The 21,451-nt window shown below is 62.4% G+C and overlaps 1 protein-coding gene across 1 annotated transcript; it reads left to right on the top strand.

Moving 5' to 3' along the window:
• Window positions 1-216: 216 nt before the first annotated feature.
• FIBCD1 (fibrinogen C domain containing 1) lies at window positions 217-21,184 on the top strand. The gene is made up of 7 exons (XM_040963842.1): window positions 217-329; window positions 6,358-6,837; window positions 8,963-9,122; window positions 9,386-9,522; window positions 17,415-17,511; window positions 20,418-20,597; window positions 20,912-21,184. The coding sequence occupies exons 1-7, from the start codon at window positions 258-260 to the stop codon at window positions 21,169-21,171; spliced, it is 1,386 nt and encodes a 461-aa protein (XP_040819776.1). The 5' UTR covers window positions 217-257; the 3' UTR covers window positions 21,172-21,184.
• The last annotated feature ends 267 nt before the right edge of the window (window positions 21,185-21,451 follow it).

A 21,451-nucleotide genomic window follows, 5' to 3' on the forward strand; every position in this document is an offset into this window, starting at 1 on the left:
CGGGAGTGGAGAGGAGCGCGCAGGGGAGGCGCGGGCGCGGGGACGGCGGCGGCGCGAGCGGCGAGCAGGCAGGCGGGCGGCTCTCGCGCTCTCGCTTCCCACTCTCACCCGCACACGGCTGCCCGCGCCCCGCCGCCCCGGGCGCCGGACAGCAAGGCGGGGACCCGGCGAGGCAAGCGCGCCCCGCGCCCACCTCGCCGCCTTTGCGCTCGGCAGCGGCGCGCCGGGCCCGGCGTCCCCACCAGTCCTGCGGGAAGATGGTCAACGACCGTTGGAAGACCATGGGTGGCGCTTCCCAACTTGAGGACCGACCGCGCGACAAGCCGCAGGTATGAGCACTCGCTCGGGACTCCAGGGGCGCCCCCGCGGCCGGTGGGGCGGGCACCTCGTGCGGGGGCTGGAGTTTGGGGTGCACCCTTGAGAGGCTCCGGAGGCTCGAGACCGAGCAGGTGCTTTCCTGCGTGCGGGAGCCACGGGCGTTTGCAGGGCAGCCCCGCGTCGCCAGCAAAGACCCGGTGCCCTCGTGTGCAGTGCCAGGAGGGGACCGATAACTGGCCGTGTGAGCCCCGCAGACCACCAGTCCTGCTGAGCCACCGCTTCCCGCCTCGGCCATGGGCAGCTTAGTCTTCACCAAAGCCCCGTCTCCGGGCACCACCCTGTACCAGGCGGGCACCTGGCACATCAGCCCCAGATTCCAGGGCAGGATTTAGCCCTGGGGACTTTGGCCGGTCCTCCCGGGGGTGGGGGTGGGAGATGGATACATATTCACCTCCCGGAAAAAGCGAGGATAGCGACTACCACCCTGTATACAAGGCTGGGAGGGGGTAGGCTCCTCCAGCCTGCGGGGCGCGCGGCTCTGTGGGGATTTGAACCCTGGTCTGCTCGTTCCGTGCTGCCTCTGCTGCGGGGCCTTGGAGGGCGCCTAGGGCTGTGCACTGGAGCAGAACCAGAGCAGAGCGCCCAGGCTGGCCAGCTAGCCAGCTAAGCCAAGGTAGAGGGGCTGCCCCGGGGCTGCCCAGGGCTGGGCTGCCAAGGGATCTGCCAGGTGGACATGCAGGCGGCCGGGCAGGCGAGCTAGGGAGGCCCGTTTGTCGGAAGAAGGAAATAATGGGGCTGCCGTTTTAAATTTCAAATTTCTTCCAGACAGATGTCATTGGGGAAGGAACAGTCTGTGTGTGCGGTGGCAGGAGGGGGCGGCAGGGGCGGGCCTTGGCGGTCCCTCATTTTCAGGAGCTGCCACCTGCTCATTCTTTGGGGAGGGGTGGTACTGCGTGGCTCCCTGGAGACCCAGCCCTGTCTGGTGTACAAAGTTCCTTTCTATGTTTTCATCCTCCCTTTTTGCCCAGTCTGGGAGTAGGGGAGAGGTGGGTCGGGCGTGCGTTTTCACTTCAAAGCCAGGGATCAGAGAGGTAGATGAATGTGTCCAGGTCACACAGCATGTCAGCACATGCATGTGTGTGTCAACCTCTCGGACCTCTCCCCTGGGCCCCTCCCAGGTGGGCACAGTCCAGGTGGTCCCCTAGAGCTCGAGCACAGTAGCCCTCACTGCTGGCTTGCCCTCCCAAGCCATCGCCAGCGGGCTGTTCCCCTCCAGTTAGCTTTGGTTAACCTGAGTGTGCACTGGGCTACCTCAGTTCTGGTTGTCTATCTCTTTCCTTGCCACTGGCCAGACCTCTCCTCACCTACCCAACACACACCTGCCATCTCGCTCAGGGCCGATCTGTGCATCCTTCAAAATCCAGCGCAAAGCCACCCTCCTTCTCCTCTGGGAAGCCTTCCCTGGTGCCCAGTGGCTGGGTCTTCAAGTCCTGGCCGTGTTTGTCACCTGGGCCTGCCAGCTCCTGTCTCTCGGAGGCCGTGCTGCCTGGCATGAGGCTGTCCTCTCTCAGGAGTCCCCCGTGGACGTGGGCTCCTTCGGCCTCTCCCTGCCCAGCTGTGGCCCAGGTTTCCCCGAGCGGCAGCCGGAGTGTTTGCAGCTGCTGTCCACTGCAGGGCCTGCGGGAAGTGTGGCTGCCCTGCTCCCTGGGGCAGTGCTTATGGCTCCCATCCGAGTGTCCAGTGGCAGGTGCACCTCCTTCCCCGCCACCTTACCTTTGTCGTACGGCTGAACCCCTGCCGGCTCCGCGTCGGTTGCCTGTACCTGCTTAAGGGGAAATGGCCCTGCCACTGGCTGCTCCAGGCTTCTCTCACACAAGCCCCGCCTTCTAGTTCAGTATTGCCTACAGATGTGCTGTGTGACTGTGGTGAAGTCACCCTCCCTCTCTGGACCCCAGCTTTGCTATCTGTGAAATGGGAATAGCAACCTGCACTTCCTTCTCATATCACTAGGCAGTCTGGCATTTCGCACGTGCAGAAGGGTGGGTCCTGGGCTGTAACCAGTCCCTTACATGGGCGCTGTATGTCCTCACCTCCCCTCTGCCCATCATGGTGGCATGGGGTTGGAATGTCCACCTTGAAGGGCCTGGCCACAGGGCTCCCAGCGAGGTGGTGGGGGCAGACTCCAGGTGACCTCACTGCCTGGTCACCACACTCTGGGCGGCTGGCAGCAGAGCGGACAAGCCCATTTGGCAGATGGTAAGACTGAGATTGGGCAAGCTGCAGCCAGGACCGGGGGCTCTTGGGGCCAGGGGGGAGGCATCTCTGTGGGAATGCACAGCGCTAAGATCCTGGCCGCACTTCCTTGACTCCGCTGGCTTAGCCGAATCGTGTCATTCCCAAGGATGAAGCTCACCTGTGCAGCTTGCTCAGCTTCCCCTGCAGCAGCAGGGCTGTGCCCAGGTGCGACCACTTACAGGGGATGCCTGGGTCCCACCTGGACCCAGCCCCAGGTGCCCTCAGCTCCTCGTTTGCTGGATGACCTTGAACGAGCTGCAGATTCCGACTTCGTTAGCGCGTCCTCGCTGCCCCTGAACCAGGCAGAGGCTGTCACTGCCGTGGGGCGTGGAGACGCCGCGGAATGTTCGCGGAAGTGTGGACTTGCTCAGATGAAAGGACCCACAAATAGACCTGATTCTTGCGTTCGGGAGCGCGGGCACTGTCCCCTCCTGTTTCCCGGCAGTCTGTCCCCCTGACCCTGCACAGGGAGCACGCCCTCCCACCCATCCCAGTGCTCTCTCTTGATGTTTTCAGAACTTCTAAGAGCATTCCAAAAAGGTAGGTTAGCATTCTCATTGGGCTGTGGCCAGTTCACTCAGGGGTTACTAAGGAAGCCCCCACTTGCCCGAGCAGGTGCAGCTGAAGGGTGTGGTCTGTGCCTCACAGCTGGAAGATGCCCCTGGTGTAGCCCCCCTTACACACACTAACAGAGGTGGCAGTGGTGGGGGAGTCTCATGGGGAGGGAGCAGCGTGCATGTCCCCTGGGGCTGGCAGGAGCCGGGCTGTGGGAACCCTAGGCCAAGGGCTAAGCAGGTTCTGCCCTTGAAGCTGGGAGTGTAGCTCACAGCCTCACCTGGGCAGTGGGTTGGGGGGCAGCAAGGGACCAGGTGGGAGGGAATCCCCAGAGATTTAGAGGCATGAGATGGGACCCTTGGCCAGAGCAGCTGCTGGGGAGGGGCTGGGGTGTCGGAACAGAAATGGGAGTGAGTGTAGGAGCCTTGGGAAAAGGACGATTAAGAAACCCAGGTGGGCTCAAGTTTGGGGTGGCCAGGGGAGCCTGGAGGTGGGAGCAGACCAGACTGCAAAGAAGCCCTGTGAACCTCCTTTCACAACAGTGTGTCCCCTTAAATGCCTGTGACCCCAGCCCCCTCCACCTCCACCACCCCAGGAGGTTCCAGGGGCCCTCAACAGGTGTCCCCCCATAACAGGACTTGGAGGGCTGTGCCCAGGGCCCAGAGCAGCCTGCAACCCTCCTCCCAAGTCCCCACCCCCCTCCTGCCAGCAGACCACCAGCCTTCTGGGGCACCTGGCATAGGCCTGTTCTCCCGGGCAGTCCCTGAGTCCAGGCTGGCCCTGGGGGTCACCCAGGGAATGTAGGCATGTCCTTGGCAGGGGGCTCGGCAGGGGGCTCGGCAGGGGGCTAGTGGCACGAGAAGGTTTTGAAAGTGGTCTCCCACCTGACCCAGGTACCTGGCTCCTCCACGCCCACGGCCTGGGACACCGAGTTCTTGGGGAGTTGGGGATACTGGGCCTGGCCAGAGGCTGATGAAGAAGGCTGGCCGGGGGCGACCATCGGGCTGCCGGGGCCAAAGCCCCCGGAGTTATCCCACGCAGATGTCTATGCAGGGCTCATCAGCTGCAGCCTATAAAACCACCGTGCTCGGCTGCCAGCTTGCCTCTTTCTCTGCCTGGTGCCCTGCTATGTGTCCTGGTCCTGAGGCCCCTGCGGCCCCTCTCCAGTATCCTCTGCCTTCCCAGCAGGAGGGGCCTGGCAGGGCTGGGGTCCCAGCCTCTCTCCACCCCTCCCAGCCTCACCCGCTGGGGGTCCTGTAGGCCAAGGCCGCAGCCTGGGCTCGGAGCCAAGTTGCTCCTCGAGGCCAGGTGTCTTGTGGGGGAACCGGGAGCTGTGCACAGTGACCTGCTTGCTGGCATGCAGCTGGGTGTTGCAAACCCCAGCTAGGATTCAGGCAGAGCTCAGCCAGCATCCCTGGCATGGCTGCCATGCCCACCCACGTCACCCAGGCTCTGCCCAGGGTCCCTGAGCTGAGACTTGGGGCTGAGGGCCTCCACTTCTGATTCCATTTGCTTTCCCTTCCTTCCATCTGCCCATCCACTCAGCACCCAGCAGTCAAGACTGAGTACCACATGGTCCCTGGCAGATGCAAGCACCCGGGACTCACCTGTGTCCCCGGATGCTGCATCCACAGCTTTCCTCCCATCCCGCCAGAGGACTCTGGCCCCCAAAGACATGCAGCATTCCAGTCCAGAGCCTGTCTCGCAGTGGGCATCAAGTGGGTGTAGTGACTGAGTGAGGCAGGAACGGCTAGAGGCAAAGGTGAGGACCAGGAACCCCTAGAGACTGGGGAAGCGGAGGAAACAGTCAAGGCAGGCTTCCTGGAGGAGGGGACAGCTCCCTGCATTCCCCAAGGAGGAGAATACACTAGGCTGGTGGGAGGGATTGCTCCAGCCTAGGGGAGGGCTGTCCATGTGGCACACTGGAGGGGGGCTGGCTGGAGTAAGTCATCTGGCCGTGTGGCTCCGGGATGGCCGTGGGGCAGGGACAGCGGCTCTGAGCCTCTGAATGGCAGGGGCTCCAAGAGAGGCCAAGGGTGTCTCTGCCGCCACCTACGGCAAACAGACCCCTTGCACTGGAGTCTCCTCCTCTCGCTGGCCCCCAATCCTCCCAGCATGCCAAGGGGGAGACTCGGGCCTCCCTGGTGGAGCCTCCCTGGTGTGTGGGAAGAATCTGCTGCCCCGTAGTGTTTGCTCAGCCGGCTCAGCCCTCGGATGCAGCAGCGAGGCGAGAGGCAGGGCCATTCTGGAGTGCTAGCAGAGCCAGCAGGGCTGTCAGCTGCAGCCAGAAGGTACCCCCACGTGTCCGCAGTGCTAGACTGCAAAATGGACAAGGCAGGTGGGGAGCCCAGCAGGGGTGCCCACTCCCAGATGCCCCATGCTCACCCACCATGGGGTGATAAAAGACACCCGTGTTCCCCGCACGGGCACCACAGGCTGGTCCTGAGCCCCTGTGCTTCCATGGCCAAGCCTAGTCCAAGACACAGGTCCAATTCAGGAAGTGTGTGTGTGTGTGTGTGTGTGTGTGTGTGTGTGAGTTTCCTGGCCCCTGGTGGAGAAAGTACAGGTGGAAAAGGCGGGGCACTTGGAGGTCCCCTCGGAGCTCTACTAACTGCTGTGTCTCTGGGCAGTCCCTGCGCCCTCTCTGGACCTCAGGGTCTAGTGCGTGTGCCTGTGGGTGCTGCAGGGTCCCAGCTCCTGTGAGGACAGTGACGCCTGGGTGCCACTCCCAGTGGGTTTCAGATACCACCAAGGAAGGAGAGGAAGGGGGCACGGGGCGACCTCTGCCGTGTGCAGGGCAGATGGAGAACAGACAGAGGCTTGGGATTCCAGAGCTGTGGGTGTGCCAGGCTGTTCGGGTGCTTGAGTGACAGGTGCCCGTTCCCACCCCTGCCAGGGCCCTCGTTCCCCAGGGACAGCCCAGCTCTTTATGTCGCCATCACGGTCAACATTAGAGCCCTGTATTCCTGAACGCTCCCAGCAGGTGCACGCACGCCCAGAAGTGAGAGCTGTTCTTGCACCCGCCCTCCAGGTGAGGAGTTGGGTGTTCAGCGAGGTGGCAGTGCAGGGGTCCTGGGCCCCGCCCCTCAGCCCCTCGTGCCCTGGGAGGCCCCACGGAGGCTGCATGCGCAAGTGGCCCAGGCCTAACACTTGCTCCCTTTCTTCCCGTCTGTCTCCGTGTCCCTGCAGCGGCCCAGCTGCAGCTACCTGCTGTGCACTGTCCTGCTGGCCCTGGCCGTGCTGCTGGCCGTGGCTGTCACCGGCGCCATCCTCTTCCTGAACCATGCCCCCACACCAGGCACGGCGCCACCACCCGTGGTCAGCTCGGGGCCGGCAGGGGCCAACGGCGCCCTGGTTACAGTGGAGAGGGCTGACAGCTCACACCTCAGCATCCTCATCGACCCACGCTGCCCTGACCTCGCCGACGGCTTCGCCCGCCTTGAGGGCGCCCAGGCGTCTGTGCTGCAGGCACTGAGTCAACATCAGGCCCAGCCACGGTGGGCTGGTGGGCAGGAGCAAGAGCTGCTGGACACGCTGGCTGAGCAGCTGCCGCGGCTGCTGACCCGGGCTGCAGAGCTGCAGGCTGAGTGTGCGGGGCTGCGCAAGGGCCACAGCAACCTGGGCCAGGGGCTCAGCGCCCTGCAGAGCGAGCAGGGCCGCCTCATCCAGGTAAGGGTGCTGGGCTGGCTGCCGCCCGCTGGGCAGGGTGGGCCCCGAGCTGGGCTCCTGCTGTCCACTGCCTCGCCTCACCTCTAAGGCCTCAGGGTTGCAGACAAAGTGGTGAGATTCAGAGAGGCAGGGCATGTTGTCTCAGGCCACACAGCTCCAGAGAGCTAATATTCAAACCCAGCATCTCTGCTGCCGCCCCGGGGTGTGTGTGGCGTCTGCGGCCGTCGGTCAGACCCAAGCCTGGGTGCCCCGTCAGCAAAGGCCCACTGGACACGGGCTTCTGGGTTGAGGGCCAATGACACATTCCCCTACAGGACAGGAATCTGACTGAATGCTGGGGTCCAGGTCACTTGTCCTGAGTCCTGGGGGCCAGGGCGGACCTGGACTCCCCACAGTCTTCATGCGCCATCACTGTAGTGACAACCCTTTCGGGGGCTGGAGCTGGGCCATGTGCCAGTCGCCACCCCCCCCCCCAGCTGGACACCCGCAAGGACCAGCATGGTGGCTATCAGCTGGTGAGTACTGGGCTGCCCCTGCCCCTTGCCCATAGAGGCTGCAGCTGGGTGGCTGCTGGGCAGGTGCTTCCTCCCATTCCCTGCCCAGCAGGGGCACACCTTCCTGTGCCCAGACTCCTGGGTGTCCAAAGCCCCCTCTTCCCACCTGCTGACTCCCCGTGTGGCCCTGCCCTGGTTGGCTCAGGTCTCACCCTCAGATGCTGGGGTGGGGCAGGAGAGATTCCGAGGTCCCTGCCCAACCCTGCGACCTAGGAGGAGGCCCAGCTGCAAAACCGATGGCTTCGCTGGGAGCCAGGAGCTCCCAGGCTCACCTGACAAGTGTCCCAGTGGGGGCACATTTGAGCTGACACGTGTTGCACCGGCCCTGGGTGTCTATGTGTCATTCAGAAACAAGCAATCGTAGTTCCTCAAGCCTCTCCCAGCCTCCCAGACCCCTCCCCAGGAGTGCCAGCCCTGGAGTAGGGCGGTTCTCAGAGCAGTGCTGGCTGCCCTGGGTACCAAGCTCACCCCACAGCTGGCGAGGCCTGTGATCCTGTGGTGTAGGGGCTGGGCTTGGCAGACTGGACTCTTGGCTGGGCCTCACCCACAGCAGCCAGGGCATCCTGTCCAGGTCCCAGTTCTAGTAGCCCCCTCACCTGTCGGACCCACGACTCCCGGTCCTAGGGGCTGGCACATGCGAGGAGCTCACTGTGCCATTCTATGTGCCTGGCTCTTTGCTAACAAGCACTCAGCACCCCCAGGAGCTGGGGACGTCTGTCACCCCGAGGGCCAAGGGCCTTGCTGAGACTCAGTGACTGAAGCGGCCACTGATTTCACTGTCTGGTTCTCTGCGTTGCTGTGCACGGATGGCTTGCCCAGCAGGCCCCAGTCACCCAGTAATTCAGGGTGTGTTTTTGTGGTCATTTCCAACCTGGACCATCTGCAGATGTACGCTGAGGGAGCGGCCAGGAGGGGGCGCCACAGGACGGGGGCGCTGGGCTTGCTGTGCCAGTGTCTACTCTGAGCCAGAGCTCAAGTTTCTGAGGCTGCTGGCCCAGCCTGTGTGCCTGTTTCTCTTCCTCTGACAGGCGCTATGGCCAGGGGACAAGTTCAGCGCCCACTGGCCGGCTGCCTGTCTGTGTCTGGCACCCCTGTCCTTGGCCACAGTTGCCCTGCTTGGAACACCTCCAATCCTAGCCCCTTGCAGCAAGATGGGGGCACCCAGTGAGGGCAGGGAGTCCGGAAGCCACGGGGACACAGGGGGCTGGCAGCTGGGGCCCAGCCCAGGGCCACACCAAGGCTCCTGGCTCACACACACAGGGGACAGTGGGTGCAAAGACTTTGTGGCCTGGAGGATGTGGGACCATCTGGGGTGTGCCTTGTGGGTGCTGTGCTCCTCATGGGGACCCAGAACGGTTGGGGTCACAAGAGTCCCGCTTCACAGAGGGGATGGCAGCAGTGCCTGCTGGAACCAGTCCAGCCCCTGCTCTCTGAGCACTCGGGGTCCAGCCGAGCTCAGCTGACCCCTCCGAGGGTCCTGGCCAGTGACCTGGGGCAAGAGCAGGCCAGGGGGCGGAACCCCATGGAGGGTGGCTGCACCTACAGACACACACCCCCCATCGTGCCTACAGCTCCTCTCTGAAAGCCAAGGCCACATGGCTCAGCTGGCGACCTCGGTCGGTGACGTCCTGGATGCCCTGCAGAGGGACGGCGGGCTGGGCAGGCCGCGCGTCAAGGCCGACCTGCAGAGAGCACCTTCCAAGGGAGCCCGGCCCCGGGGCTGCGCCAACGGTGAGAGCCAGGCGGGACACTTCCTTCCTTCCATACTTGGGCCCCCAGCCTGGCAGAGGGGTGCAGGGAGAGCTGGCTCCCCACCCCAGCTCTGCCTGTGCAGCCAGGACACTGCCCGCACACACGCCACCGGCTGGGCCTTCTCTGTCTCTGCATGGCGTGGTCAGTGCACCCACTGTCCAGATGAGGAAGCTAGAGGTGATGCTGCAGTGGGGGACATGGTGAGTAGAGGACGCAGGTTTTGACAGCCCTGCCCCACACAGGCTCTCGGCCCCGGGACTGCCTGGACGTCCTCCTGAGTGGGCAACAGGATGACGGTGTGTACTCCGTCTTCCCCACGCACTACCCAGCCGGCTTCCAGGTCTACTGTGACATGCGCACTGATGGCGGTGGCTGGACGGTGAGTCCTGGCTGGGGGCGGGGCCTGAGGGTCGGGGTTCCGGGCTGCCCCTTACCCCCCCCCGGGCCGTGACTGGGGCATCAGACCCCCCGGGGCGCCGTGCTAGCCTGGAGTCAGCTGCCAGCTCTGCCTCTGGGCTGGCAAGTCAGGGTTCCCCAGGCCCTGCAGTGGTGGGCACTCCCAGGGATGGCCGGGAAGGGAGCACTGGGTTTTGGGGTTTGTCCTGGTTGTAATGCACAGGGTCAGAGACACCCCCATCGTCCCATTCCGTACCCCCACCCCCGGCTGCCTGGCTAGGAGCTGTTGGATTTCCAAGTCACCTGGTTCTGGTCCCGGAGGTTGCTGTGAAGTAACTGCCAATCGAAGGCTAGGGTTGGGGGAGTGAGGCAGTGACTGGGGGAGGTTGGAAGGCCCCCGGGGCCCAGGGGCAGGGTGGTACGCCGCGGGCTCGGCTGTCTGGGGTCAGTCGCCCAGCTGGGCTTTGTAAGGAAACGAAAGCGAGGCCTGAAGGCCCAGCGGTGGCTTCGATCCAATGTTTGCTTGTAAATTTTGAGATTTGCGTTTTGGGAAAGTTGTGGCTGTCCTTCCTGTTACTGCTTCAAGGGTGTTTGCAGGCAGGTGTCATGGTGCAGTGGGTTAATCCACACCCAGTATGGAAGCTCTGGGTCTGAGCTCCACCTCTGTCTCTCACCCGGCCAGCTGGGAGGCAGCGAGGGATGGCCCAGCCTCCCACGGGGAGACCCAGAGGAGCTCCAGGCTCCCGGCCTCGGCCTGGCCCAGCCCCGGCTGCTGAGCCCTTCTAGTGAAAGAACTCTCTCTCTCTGCCTTTGAAATAAATAAAAATAAAGAAGCTTCAAGAAATAAACAGCACTGCTTCTTTTGATCTTTCCTAACCACTTAAGAAGTCCAGGCCATCCTTGGCTCGGGCGCTGTGAGCGCTGCGGCAGGCAGAGGCCGCGAGCTGGGCTCATCCCGGAGCCGGGAAGGAGCCAGGATTAGTGACGGTGGGAGAGGAGGAGCCGCGTGCCCCACCTGGAGGGCTCTGGGCCTCAGGCAGGGGAGGGGCGGTGGCTCTGGCAGAGGTCCCCCCATTCCTCCAAAGCCGCTGATGGGGAGAGCTGGGCCAGGCTGAGCCAGCAAGAGGAGTCCAGCCAGGGTCTCCCCCGTGCCTGTCAGGGGCTTATCACCTGCTGTCGGGGGAGTGGAGTGGGACTCCCATCACCTGCTGTCGGGGGAGTGGAGTGGGAGTCCCAACACCTGCTGTCGGGGGACAGCGCACCATGGCACCTGGTGAAGGAGGGGGCACTCCCAGTGCAAGTGGGAAGGAAGGGGTTTCTGTATGCAGGAAAATCCTCCAGAAAGAGCTCAGCCTAGCAGGGCTGGCAGGGGCGGCAGCTCCAGGACAGTCGGCTGGGCTGGGCTGTAGTGGCCACCACAGGATGTAGGTTTCCCAGTGGGCACTGGGAGCCTTGTGGTCCTGTGGGGCTCCTCACCCATGCTCTCGCTGGTTTGGGTTCACTCCTTCCTATGCCCCAGGCTTCTGCTGGGGGACGTGGACCCCTTTCCCACCTCCCCCGGCTGCCACCTCCCCCAGCCTCACATCCTACCATGGAGGGTGCTGTTGAGTCCTCACTGGGACCTGGACAGAGTCCGGAGGTTTTCTCACACTTGGCCGGCAGGTGTACCGAGGCCGCCCCCTGCTGGCGAGGTGACAGAGCTGCCTTGGGGTACAGGTTTGGCTTAGAACACTGGGCTGCCAACAGTACAACTCGCCAAGGGGACGTGCTGCAGGGAGGCTGGGGGCTGCAGAACGCTGCAGCCAGGGTTTGAGACCACCCCCCCACCCCAGCCCAGGCCCAGGTGGGGAAATTCCGCTGCCCCAGGGCCACCATCCCTGCGTGCTGGCCACCCAGCTAGGCCTGGGCATGGACACGCCCCACCAGGGTGTGTAGGACACAGGGATTGTTTGCTTGGGAGACATTCCTTTCCCAGTTGCTTGGACTTCCCCACTGATACTTCGATCCACAGGGACCTCGAGGGGCAGGGCCTGCAGCCCTCCGGCAGGTGGTCTATGGCCCCAGGAGACTGGAAGGGTACCTGGCTACATCAGTGCTTTGTGGAGCTGACCTCGGCCTCTGCCACCTTCTAAGCTATTTATTGAAAGGTAGAGTTACAGGCCTGGCACAGTGGCCTAGTGGCTAAAGTCCTCACCTTGCACACACCCGGGATCCCATAGGGGCACTGGTTCTATTCCCAGCAGCCCCACTTCCCTTCCAGCTCCCTGCCTGTGGCCTGGGAAAGCAGTGGAGGACGGCCCAAAGCCTTGGGACCCTTCATCCTCGTGGGAAACCTGGAAGAAGTTCCTGGATCCTGGCTTCGGATCAGCTCAGCTCCAGCCATTGTGGTCACTCGGGGAGTGAATCATCAGACGGAAGATCTTTCTCTTTTCTCCTGTCTGTATGTCTGCTTTGCAATAAAAATAAAATAAATCTTTAAAAAAAAATAAAGGCAGAGTTACAGAGAGAGACAAAGAGAAAGATCTTCCATCTGCTGGGTCATTCTCCCAATGGCCTCCATGGCCAGAGCCAGTCCAGGCTGAAGCCAGGAGCCAGGAGCTTCTTGTGGGTCTCCTATGTGGGTGCAGGGTCCCAGACACATGGGCCATCCTCTGTTGTTTTCCCAGGTGTGTTAGCAGGGAGCTGGATGGGACCTGGAGCCACTGGGACTTGAACCCGCACTCTTAGGGGCTGTAGGCGTTTCAGACAATGCACCAAGGTACCAGCCCCTCAGAACACTTTGATCAGTGTCTGGCAGGTGTGTGACCCCCGCTGAGGACTGTGGGCCACTCCCTGTGCTAGGTACAACAGCCCCTGAGTGCCCCGTCAGGATGAGGCCCCGGTGCTCCAGCCAGCAGGATTGAGGACCTGACGCCCTGGCAGGGGTGGGGAGGGGCTGAGGTGGGGGAGGGTTGCCTGCATCGGTGGGGGAGGGGGTGCTGTGATCTTGGATTGGATTCTCAGCCAGGAGCCTGTCGTCCCTTCCAGGAGATGAGTCACAACAGACAGAGCAAGTGCCCGGGTCGGGTCGGGTTGGGTCGGGAGGCAGGAGCAGCATCTGAGAGCAGTGGGGGTGGGGTGCAAGGCTGGAGACAGCCGGGGCAGGTTGGAAAAAGGCCTGCATCCCTCAGCAGAGGCCTGGGGGAGACGGGGCGGGGACAGCTGGAGCCAGCAAGAGCGCAGGTGAGAAGCCGCCCAGGACCCCAAGGCAGACAGCTTTCTAAACCTGGCTTTGCGGGAGGGCTGGGTGTCTGGGATTTCGGCGCTCTCCTGTTTTTCTAAGAAAGTCTGAGTTATGGCTCTTGCCTCTGTGGGCCCCCTGGGCCAGGAACCTGGGTTCTCAAAGAGCGGCTTGGAGCCGTGGACTCTAGTCGGTCTCCAGGGAAGGCGGTCAGCTCAGGGCCTCTTCGAATGCCTCAGCTTTGGGGAGCAATGAGATCAGGGCACTGCACCTGCCGCCGGGGCTGCGGAAAGGAGCCTGTGCTGGTCTCCGAAGTGGCTGTCCAGCCGACGGACGTTAATATCCATTTGGGCTTCCGTCAGAAGCAATCTGTGTGCGGGCAGCGCCGGACATCTGTCAGGATCACCTTCCCGCCGCCCAGCATCTCTCCGAGACGCCATTGTTGTTTGGGCAGCAGTTAGCAGCCGCCTCTGCGGCCCCCACTCCATCCGTCCTCATTAGAGGGCCCGTCCACGCTGCATGCTGGCCCGTAGTGGCCGACCCTGGAGGACGGTGCTAGTGGAGCCAGAGGCAGCAAAAGCCTCTTGCCTGCACCCCCTCCACCAGGGGGCGCTGGACCGTTCAGAGGCTGGTGGGGTGGGCCTCTCGGTCAAGGTCACCCTGATTTACAGGTTCAAATGCAGAGCTCAGCAGTGTGGGATCCTGTAGAATGGCCTGAGGACAGGGACAGCAGGATTGCCACCAGGACAGAGTGACCCGCATGGGCATGGACAGGAGTGCAAACTCCCTGGATCCCGGCTGCCGGGCGGGGTTGAGGCCAACCACCTGGGGAGGAACTCCCCCCCCCCCGCCAGGACCCCAGCCCGGGGCCGCTTGGTTTCCAGTGGCCGTGCTGCCCACACCCTGGGTCCTCCTGCTCCCTCACCGTGAAACGCACCGTGTCACACTGTGTCACTGTGAGACGGAGGAAGTTTATGGAGACAGAAGGAGGTGACCGGTGCAGATCCACGCTGGCATTCCCCAACCCATCCCGGCACCCCAACAGTGTGAAGCTGAGCCCCTCTCGCCTCCCGTTCCTTGCGTGAACAGCCCTGTTGCCTTGCAGGACGTGGGAGAGGGGGTGGCCGAGCCTGGAGCCCATCGCAGGTTTGTGTGGGTGGAAGGAGTGGTGGTGGTGGGCAGTCCCCTGCTGCCAGCCAGGCCTCCTTGATAAGCCTGCGTCCTTGCACAGTCACCAGCCGGGACCATGCTGCGTCCACACTGCCCACTTGCATCCACCTTAGCGCGGCCACGTTGTCTGCTGGCTCCTCTGGCTCAGAGATGCCTCTAATTGGCTGTGCCGTGAGAAAAACCTCCCCAGGCCTGCTTCCCTCCGCCCCGCGCGCTCACTCTCCCGGTGGGAGGACCTGCTGCCCTTATGTGGAGAGCATCAAAGGCTCCCAGCCCAGACAGAGATGAAAGCTCCTGGGTGCTCGCCAGCCCCAGCTGTGCACAGGGTGCCAGACGGCCTCACCCCACAGGATCCAGATGCAGGTGGCAGAGAGACCTGGGCGGCCCAGCCCAGGGACAGGGGGCTGTTTGGGCTTCTCAGACTTCACACGTGGTACGCCCAGTCTCTGCCCGTGGCGGCTCCACAGCCGGGAAATGGCAATGCCGAGGGTGTTTTGCCAAGAGCCGGCAGGCGCCGACTGCCAACTGGGAAAGGGGCAGGGTGCCAAGCCTGGGGGACCATTTCCAGTCAAAAACAACGAGTGGGCCCGACTTCCTTCTGGGCTGCGCGACTGGCTCCGCAGGGGAGGGTGGTGACGTGGATGCGTTGTGCGTCTTCTGACCCCATGAGTGTGTGTGTGTGTGTGTGTGTGTGTGTGTGTGAAGACAGAGAGGGAAGTTGAGGCAGGGGAAGGTCATAGGGCTGGGGAGTGGCACAGCCTTGACCCAGAACCTCACTGCCTCTGCCCAGGGGTGCTGGGGAGATCTCCCAGGAATGTGCCTGGAGCACCTCCCACCCCCCAGGGACATGGACATGACCCCCAGGCAGCATGCACCAGGGCCGCCTCTGAAGGCCGCGAGGTCCCTTGTTCTTTCACATGGGGAGTCGGCGCTCCCTGCTCAGCGGATGCTGCAGCATCGCAGCCGCCATGCTCTGCGACACTTGACGAAGGCCCACGAACCACCCTGAGTGTCACCTTCTAAGGTGGCAGAGACCCTACCCCACACGTGGCATCGGGTCTGGGTCTCAGCCCTTCTGACTGCCTGGCAAGGCCCAGCATCATCTGAGATATCCCCCTCCCCCACTGGGCCCTCCTCCTCCAGAGAGCCCTCCACCCCAGGGTGGCAGTCAGCACACACCCGCCCCACACAGCGTGCTCTGATCACCTGGGGGAAGGAGAGAAGCCAAGGGTCGAAGGTCATACAGCAGAGGCCTTCTGGTGTCCCCTGGGAGCCAGCCTGGGGAGAGCTTGTTGGGCCTGGGGACCACCCACGGTCCCTGGACTCAGTGTATGGTCTGCTCAAGGGGCGCACACACCCCTCCACACAGGGCTATGGGGTGGAGGCGGATGGTTATCTTAAGGTACTGGCTGGCTGGTGCTGGGTGAGCAGAGTCCAGCTTGGGTGCTCAGGCTTAGCGCTACAGCAGAGAGGAGCAGGCTGAGGGGGAGAAAGAGGGACACGGGACCACCAGCTGCCCCAAGCTCCCTCCATCCTTCCTTTGAGCCCGCCCAGCACCATCTGTGGGAGCACGTGGGCCCCGGCTCTCTTGGCACAGCCGCTGAGCGGCGGGTGCTGGCACAGAGCAAACACGTGCTGTCTGCCTTCCCACGCGTGGCGCCGGCCCAAGAGGCCTCTACTTGGTGGTGGCCGGTGTCTCCCCATCAGGGACTTCCTGGCTTGAGCCAAGAGAGTCGTCCCTGGAGCTGAGCTAGCCCCCTAGCTCACCCAGAGCGAAGGGTTTGCTTGCTCCATCTGGTGTCCCTCCCTTTGGTCCCAGGTGGGGATTCCAGCAGCAGCACCGGGTGAGGAGGAGGGCGTGGCTCCCTCCGGCTTCCCTCTCTGGTCTGAAATGAGAGGCCTCTTGGCTGGGTTACTCGAGCATATCCAGGTAGCTCCTACAAGTCAAAGGTGCACGCCTGGGGCCTCTGCAGGGCCAGGCCAGCTGGGGTGCAAGTGCTATGGACAGCCAAGAGCTGGGCTGGGCCCTTCCTGTGGCAGATCCCAGCACTGGACTGGCACGGTGTGTGGCTCTGTTCCATCTGCGCACCCCGCTGGCACACTGGCGTACTGGCACAGTTGGCACTGGGGGTTGGAGCCAAGGCCTGAGAACACAGTCGTACCACAGCCTTGGTAGCAGCTGTGGTTTCCGGCAATGCCACTTCACCGCCGGCCAGTGTCCCAAGGGCGCAGGGCCCGCAGTACCCCAGCCATCGGGAGTGGCAGGTACACGCAGACAAGACTCAGCAAGCAGCCCTGTGCCTGGTGGTCAGCGCTGGCTGCTTCTCATTGCACTGGTGCCCAGGGTCCAACCCAGGACTGATCCTGCATTCCCATGGGTGCCCCGGCTGGCGCCTACACAGACACGTCCACTGCCAACCTTGGGATAGGTCTGTGACTCTGAGATGACATGGAGCACCCGCTTTGCCCAGGCTCCTGGCTTATTCTCAGTGGCTTATCACAGGCAGGTGAGGTCATAGGACCCATTTTACAGATGACAAAACAGAGGCCTCAACAGCTAGAGCAGCTTGAGTGAGCTATTCCTGCAAAGCCCGGACTGCCTTGCCTCTGGGCATGCTCACTGCCCAGGGTCTCAGAGCAAGGCCCCCCCCCCCCGCAGTGGCCCACGCACACGTTGCCAACCCCTTCCGCCCGCAGAAGCAGGCTCGGCTCAGGCTTCCTGGCCTGTTCTCTCAGGAGTGTCGGGGCTTCTGCAGGATTAGTGCTTTCAAAGGACGCGTGCTCTGGATCCCAATGTGCAGGCATCAATAGGACTCTCAGATCTCATGCGTTGGATCGAACTTTCCTCCGCCCCAACCCATCTCAGCCCTCTGGGGCTGTGAAGCGCGGCATCTCGCCTGGGCTCCCCGGGGCTGTCCACAGGGCAGCCTGTGTGTCCCCAGGGGCGGTTGGTTCCCAGCCACTAACTCCAGCCTGCCTAGTGATGAATCCGCAAGCTCTGTGGCCACGGGCACAGATGGAGGCAGGAGTAGCGAGGCAAATGAGCAGGAAAAGGCTTGTTAGACTGGAAGGCTGGGTGGCCTGCGGGAGTGTGCGTCCAAGTTGTGAAGACTCGCAGCTGCTCTGCTCTGGCCGGCCTCGTGCTTGTCTGAAAGCAATGGGATTCCCCACTCCCAAATCACCCACGTCGTTACAATGGAGAGTATGTGGGGGGGGGGGGTGCTCTGAGCCCTTACTGATTCCCGCGGGAGTGCTGGTATCTCGGGAGGCAGCTTAAGTGGAGGATGGAGGCCAAGTGAGGAGCAGGTGCCGGGCTGCCATCAAGAATCTGACTACTAGAGAATTTTGACTCCTGGGCCCCTGCTCCGTCCCAGCCCCTGGGGGGAGAGGCTGCCATGCCCTGGCCAGCCAGGAGGGAGGGAGTGCAGAGGGCAGACCGGGTCGCCCCGTGGGGCTGAGGCTCTCCATTCTCATCTCCCCTGCAGGTGTTTCAGCGCCGGGAAGACGGCTCTGTGAACTTCTTCCGGGGCTGGGAGGCCTACCGGGACGGCTTCGGCAAGCTCACGGGCGAACACTGGCTAGGTGAGAGCCCCAGCTGACCGGCCGGCCACCAGTCTAGGTCCAGGATGGGTGCTGCGGGACCCCAGCCGTTGGGGGCATCACTGGCTGAAGGCCTTGCTGGGGCCAGGCTGGCAAGGTTCTGTGGAGGTCAGCCATCCTTGGACTTGTATATGCATTGACCGATTCTAGAACATTCCTTCTCCCAGAAAGAAACCCTCTGTCCCCAGGAGCGGCCACTCCCATTTGTGTATATATTTTAAGGTTGATTTACTTTTTTTAGAGAGTCCACTATTCATTCCCCTGGGTGGCCCTTGCCAAAGCCAGGAGCCAGGAACTCCATCCAGGTCCATGTGGGTGCAGGGGCCCAAGCACTTGGGTCAGCTTCTCCGGCCTTCCCAGACTACTAACAGTGAGCTGGATCAGAAGTGGAGCAGCCGGGACTTGAACTCGTGTCCACATGGGATGCACAAGGCCATAGTGCCGGCAGGCCCGCTCATTTATGATTTTAACATAAAGTCAGGTAGTGGGTACTGGACCCCACACCCACCTGGGAGGCCCTGCAGCCCACCCTGGCCCTCTGGTCTTGTTTCAGCTCTTGATAGATTGTGGGTCTTGAGCAAGGAGGCCAGGACGTGGGCAGTGGGGAGGAGTGAGTGGGCTGCCAGGGCTCATGTGACTGCGGAGAGCTCAGGTGGATGAATGTCAAGTGGGCTGGTGTGTGAGTGTGTGTGTGTGTGTCAGGTCCTGTGTGTGAGTGTGTGTGTGAGTGTGTGTGTGTGTCAGGTCCTGTGTGTGAGTGTGTGTGTGAGTGTGTGTGTGTGTCAGGTCCTGTGTGTGAGTGTGTGTGTGAGTGTGTGTGTGTGTGTTGGGGAAGAGCTGGCCCAGCTGTGTCCCCTACCCCAAGCTGAGTGAATGGATCCAGAGGCAAGATAGAGAGTCCTCCTCCCCCAGTCCAGCCCAGCCCAGCCGGGAGGAGGCAGTGATACAGGGGCCCTTCTCTTCATGGCCGCCTAGCGAGGGCGTGAGCACCTTGGCCACCATGGAATCGTAGTTGGGATCTGCGGGCAGGAGTGCAGAGGGCGTGCCAGGCAGCTGTGACAAGTGCCCGTGCCCTGACGAGAGTTTCAACCTGCAGCCATGGCTTCCAGGCACATCACCTCCCTCTGCCCACATCACCTCCCTCTGCCCACATCACCTCCCTCTGCCCGCGTCACCTCCCTCTGCCCACATCACCTCCCTCTGCCCACATCACCTCCTTCTGCCCGCGTCACCTCCCTCTGCCCACATCACCTCCCTCTGCCCACATCACCTCCCTCTGCCCGCGTCACCTCCCTCCACGCCTCTGCTCTCCCACCACCTTCTCACTAAACGCTGTCTTCTGTTGACTTATGGCGACTCTTTATATATGAAGGCTCTTGATCCCGTGTCCCATACACGAGACACATGTCTACTGCTAGCTGTTTCTCTTCCCACTCCTTCTCCATCACTATTTATGGGCTTTTTCTGTTTTGTTTTGGTCACAATGTTGTTCATTTACCAGAAGTTTTAAATTTTAATATTGTGCGACATGCCAGTCATTTTAGACTCTGCTTTTCCCCCTGGGTTTTATTTTTAAAAATGTCTCCTATTTTTTTATATTTACTTATTTATGTGAAAAGTGTGGGAGCAGACAGAGAGAGCTCTGCCATCCACAGTTCACTTCCCAGATGGCACAGGCTGAAGCCAGGAGCTAGGAACTCCATCTGAGTCTCTCACGTGTGTGCAGGGGTGCAAGGACTTGGCCCAGCCTCTGCTGCTTTCCCAGGCCATCAGCAGGGAACTGGATCAGAAGTGGAGGTGCATTGGTTCAACTGGCTAATCTTCCACCTTCAAGTTCTGGGATCCACATGGGTGCAGGTTCATGTCCCAGCTGTTCTACTTTTCATGCAGCTCTTTGCCTGTGGCCTGGGAAAGCAGTGGAGGACAGCCCATAGTCCTTGGGCCCCTGCAGCCACGTGGGAGACCTGGAGGAAGCTCCTGGTTTCTGGTTTTGGATCAGCTCAGACCCCGAGGCTTGCCTGTTACCCCACCCCCACCTCTGACCACCTGCCAGTCCCTCGCCGCACACGGTGAACTGTGGATGGAGAGGCTCTGCTTTCCCAGCCTGGGTCCCCACCGGGTCCCTGCAGAGTAAGGCAGGGTGGTCTGACTGTGGCCTGGGCCTCGCAGGTGGCCCAGAGGTGAGGTGTGTCCAGCCCTCGTAGCCCCCAGGAACCTCTGTGTGCTGACACACAGGGGCAGTGGAGCCAGGCGCGGGCAGCCAGCTAATGAAATGTCACTTGCTGCTGATCACTGTAGGACGGTTAATTAAATGCCCTCTTAATCAAGAGGCAATCGCAGAGGCAGGGAGCACCTTGTGGGGAGGGAGAGGGGAAAGACCCAGTGTGCAAGCCAGGGATGGACCCCGGACTGCCAGGGGGAGGCGGCAGGAGAAGGCATGCAGGTGTGGGGTTGGGGTGGGGGGTGCAGAGCCAGGCAGAAAATGCCTTCTGTCCCCTCCCCCTCCGCACGCCTGGAGCCCCTCTCAGAGGCTGTCAGCCCTGACTGGGACAGACCCTGAGCCAACAAGGAAGGGGGCTGCTGCTGGGCAGCGGTGGGGTGGGGGAGGTTAAGAAGCTGGAGAGGGGTGTACCTGGGGTAGGGCTGCCTCTCCAGGAGGTGAGAGCCTGGCTCAGCTGAGGAAACCCAGCAGGGAAAACACGGCCTTCCTTTGTGGCCACATGCCTGCTAGCAGGAAAGAGGAAGTAGTGCGTGTCTGACAGTATGCGCTGGGTGGTGGCTGGCCCTCTCTATGGCCGGAGCTCAGCTCGGCCTGTCCCTGATTGCTCTCTCCAGCGAGGCCCCCTCCCCAGCCCTCAGCTTCTCCCACCGCTCTGTCCCCTATGCAGGGCTCAAGAGGATCCATGCCCTGACCACCCAGGCCACCTATGAGCTGCACGTGGACTTGGAGGACTTTGACAATGGCACGGCCTATGCCCACTATGGGAGCTTTGGTGTGGGCTTGTTCTCCGTGGACCCTGAGGAGGACGGATACCCCCTCACCGTGGCCGGCTACTCGGGCACCGCAGGTAGGGCCCCGGGCCACATACAGGTGGAGCAAGACAAGGGCTGAGGTCCTGCCAGGTCAAGGTCAAGGCCAGTGGCCACCATTTCCAGGGCCCTGAGTGTCGTGTCTGCCCCTACTTGGCAGGTGTGGAATTGAGCCCCAAGCCAGGAGTCTGGAGGCCCGAGGTTGGTCTCCAGGAGGCATGCCCAAGGCTGGGATCCTGGGAGGGGGGATGGGAGCCCAGGCTGGCACCAGGCCTCGTGGATACCCACACACCGCGGCGTCGCCACAAGGCACGTGGCCTGGGGGACCCACACGCTTGCGTGTTCTGTGCAGGCGACTCCCTGCTAAAGCACAGTGGCATGAGATTCACCACCAAGGACCGCGACAGTGACCACTCGGAAAACAACTGTGCTGCCTTCTACCGCGGCGCCTGGTGGTACCGCAACTGCCACACCTCCAACCTCAACGGGCAGTACCTGCGTGGCGCGCACGCCTCCTACGCCGACGGCATCGAGTGGTCCTCCTGGACCGGCTGGCAGTACTCGCTCAAGTTCTCCGAGATGAAGATCCGGCCGGTCCGGGAAGACCGCTAGCTGGCCGCAGCGTCCAGCCCGTGCGTCCTTGGACCCCGTCCCGCCTTCCTCATACCTGCTCCCGAGCGTCCTCCACCCCTGTGCATGGCTCCCTTGCTCCCAAGGGACACACACCAGGCCAGTCTCACACCGAGTCCTCTAGTTGGGCGATCAGCATCAGCTCCTGCTTCTGTGGGCTGTGGCTGTCCACCTGCCCAGACTGAACTTGCAGCCTTGAATGTCCATTGCTTCCTGGCCGGGACCGCTAATGCCAGACTCTGACAGTGCTACCAGGAACCCT

Source organism: Ochotona curzoniae, unplaced genomic scaffold (genome assembly GCF_017591425.1).
Source record: "Ochotona curzoniae isolate NIBS_2020 unplaced genomic scaffold, NIBS_Ocur_1.0 scaffold_3208, whole genome shotgun sequence".
NCBI classification, from domain to species: Eukaryota; Metazoa; Chordata; class Mammalia; order Lagomorpha; family Ochotonidae; genus Ochotona; species Ochotona curzoniae.

What these genes read in the sequence shown, in the direction of transcription:
- FIBCD1 (XM_040963842.1), top strand. Translation starts at nt 258, where the DNA reads ATGGTCAACGACCGTTGGAAGACCATGGGTGGCGCTTCCCAACTTGAG. An exon ending in GACCGCGCGACAAGCCGCAG is followed by an intron (nt 330 to 6,357) that starts GTATGAGCACTC and finishes GTGTCCCTGCAG; the next exon opens with CGGCCCAGCTGCAGCTACCT. An exon ending in CGGCTACTCGGGCACCGCAG is followed by an intron (nt 20,598 to 20,911) that starts GTAGGGCCCCGG and finishes TGTTCTGTGCAG; the next exon opens with GCGACTCCCTGCTAAAGCAC.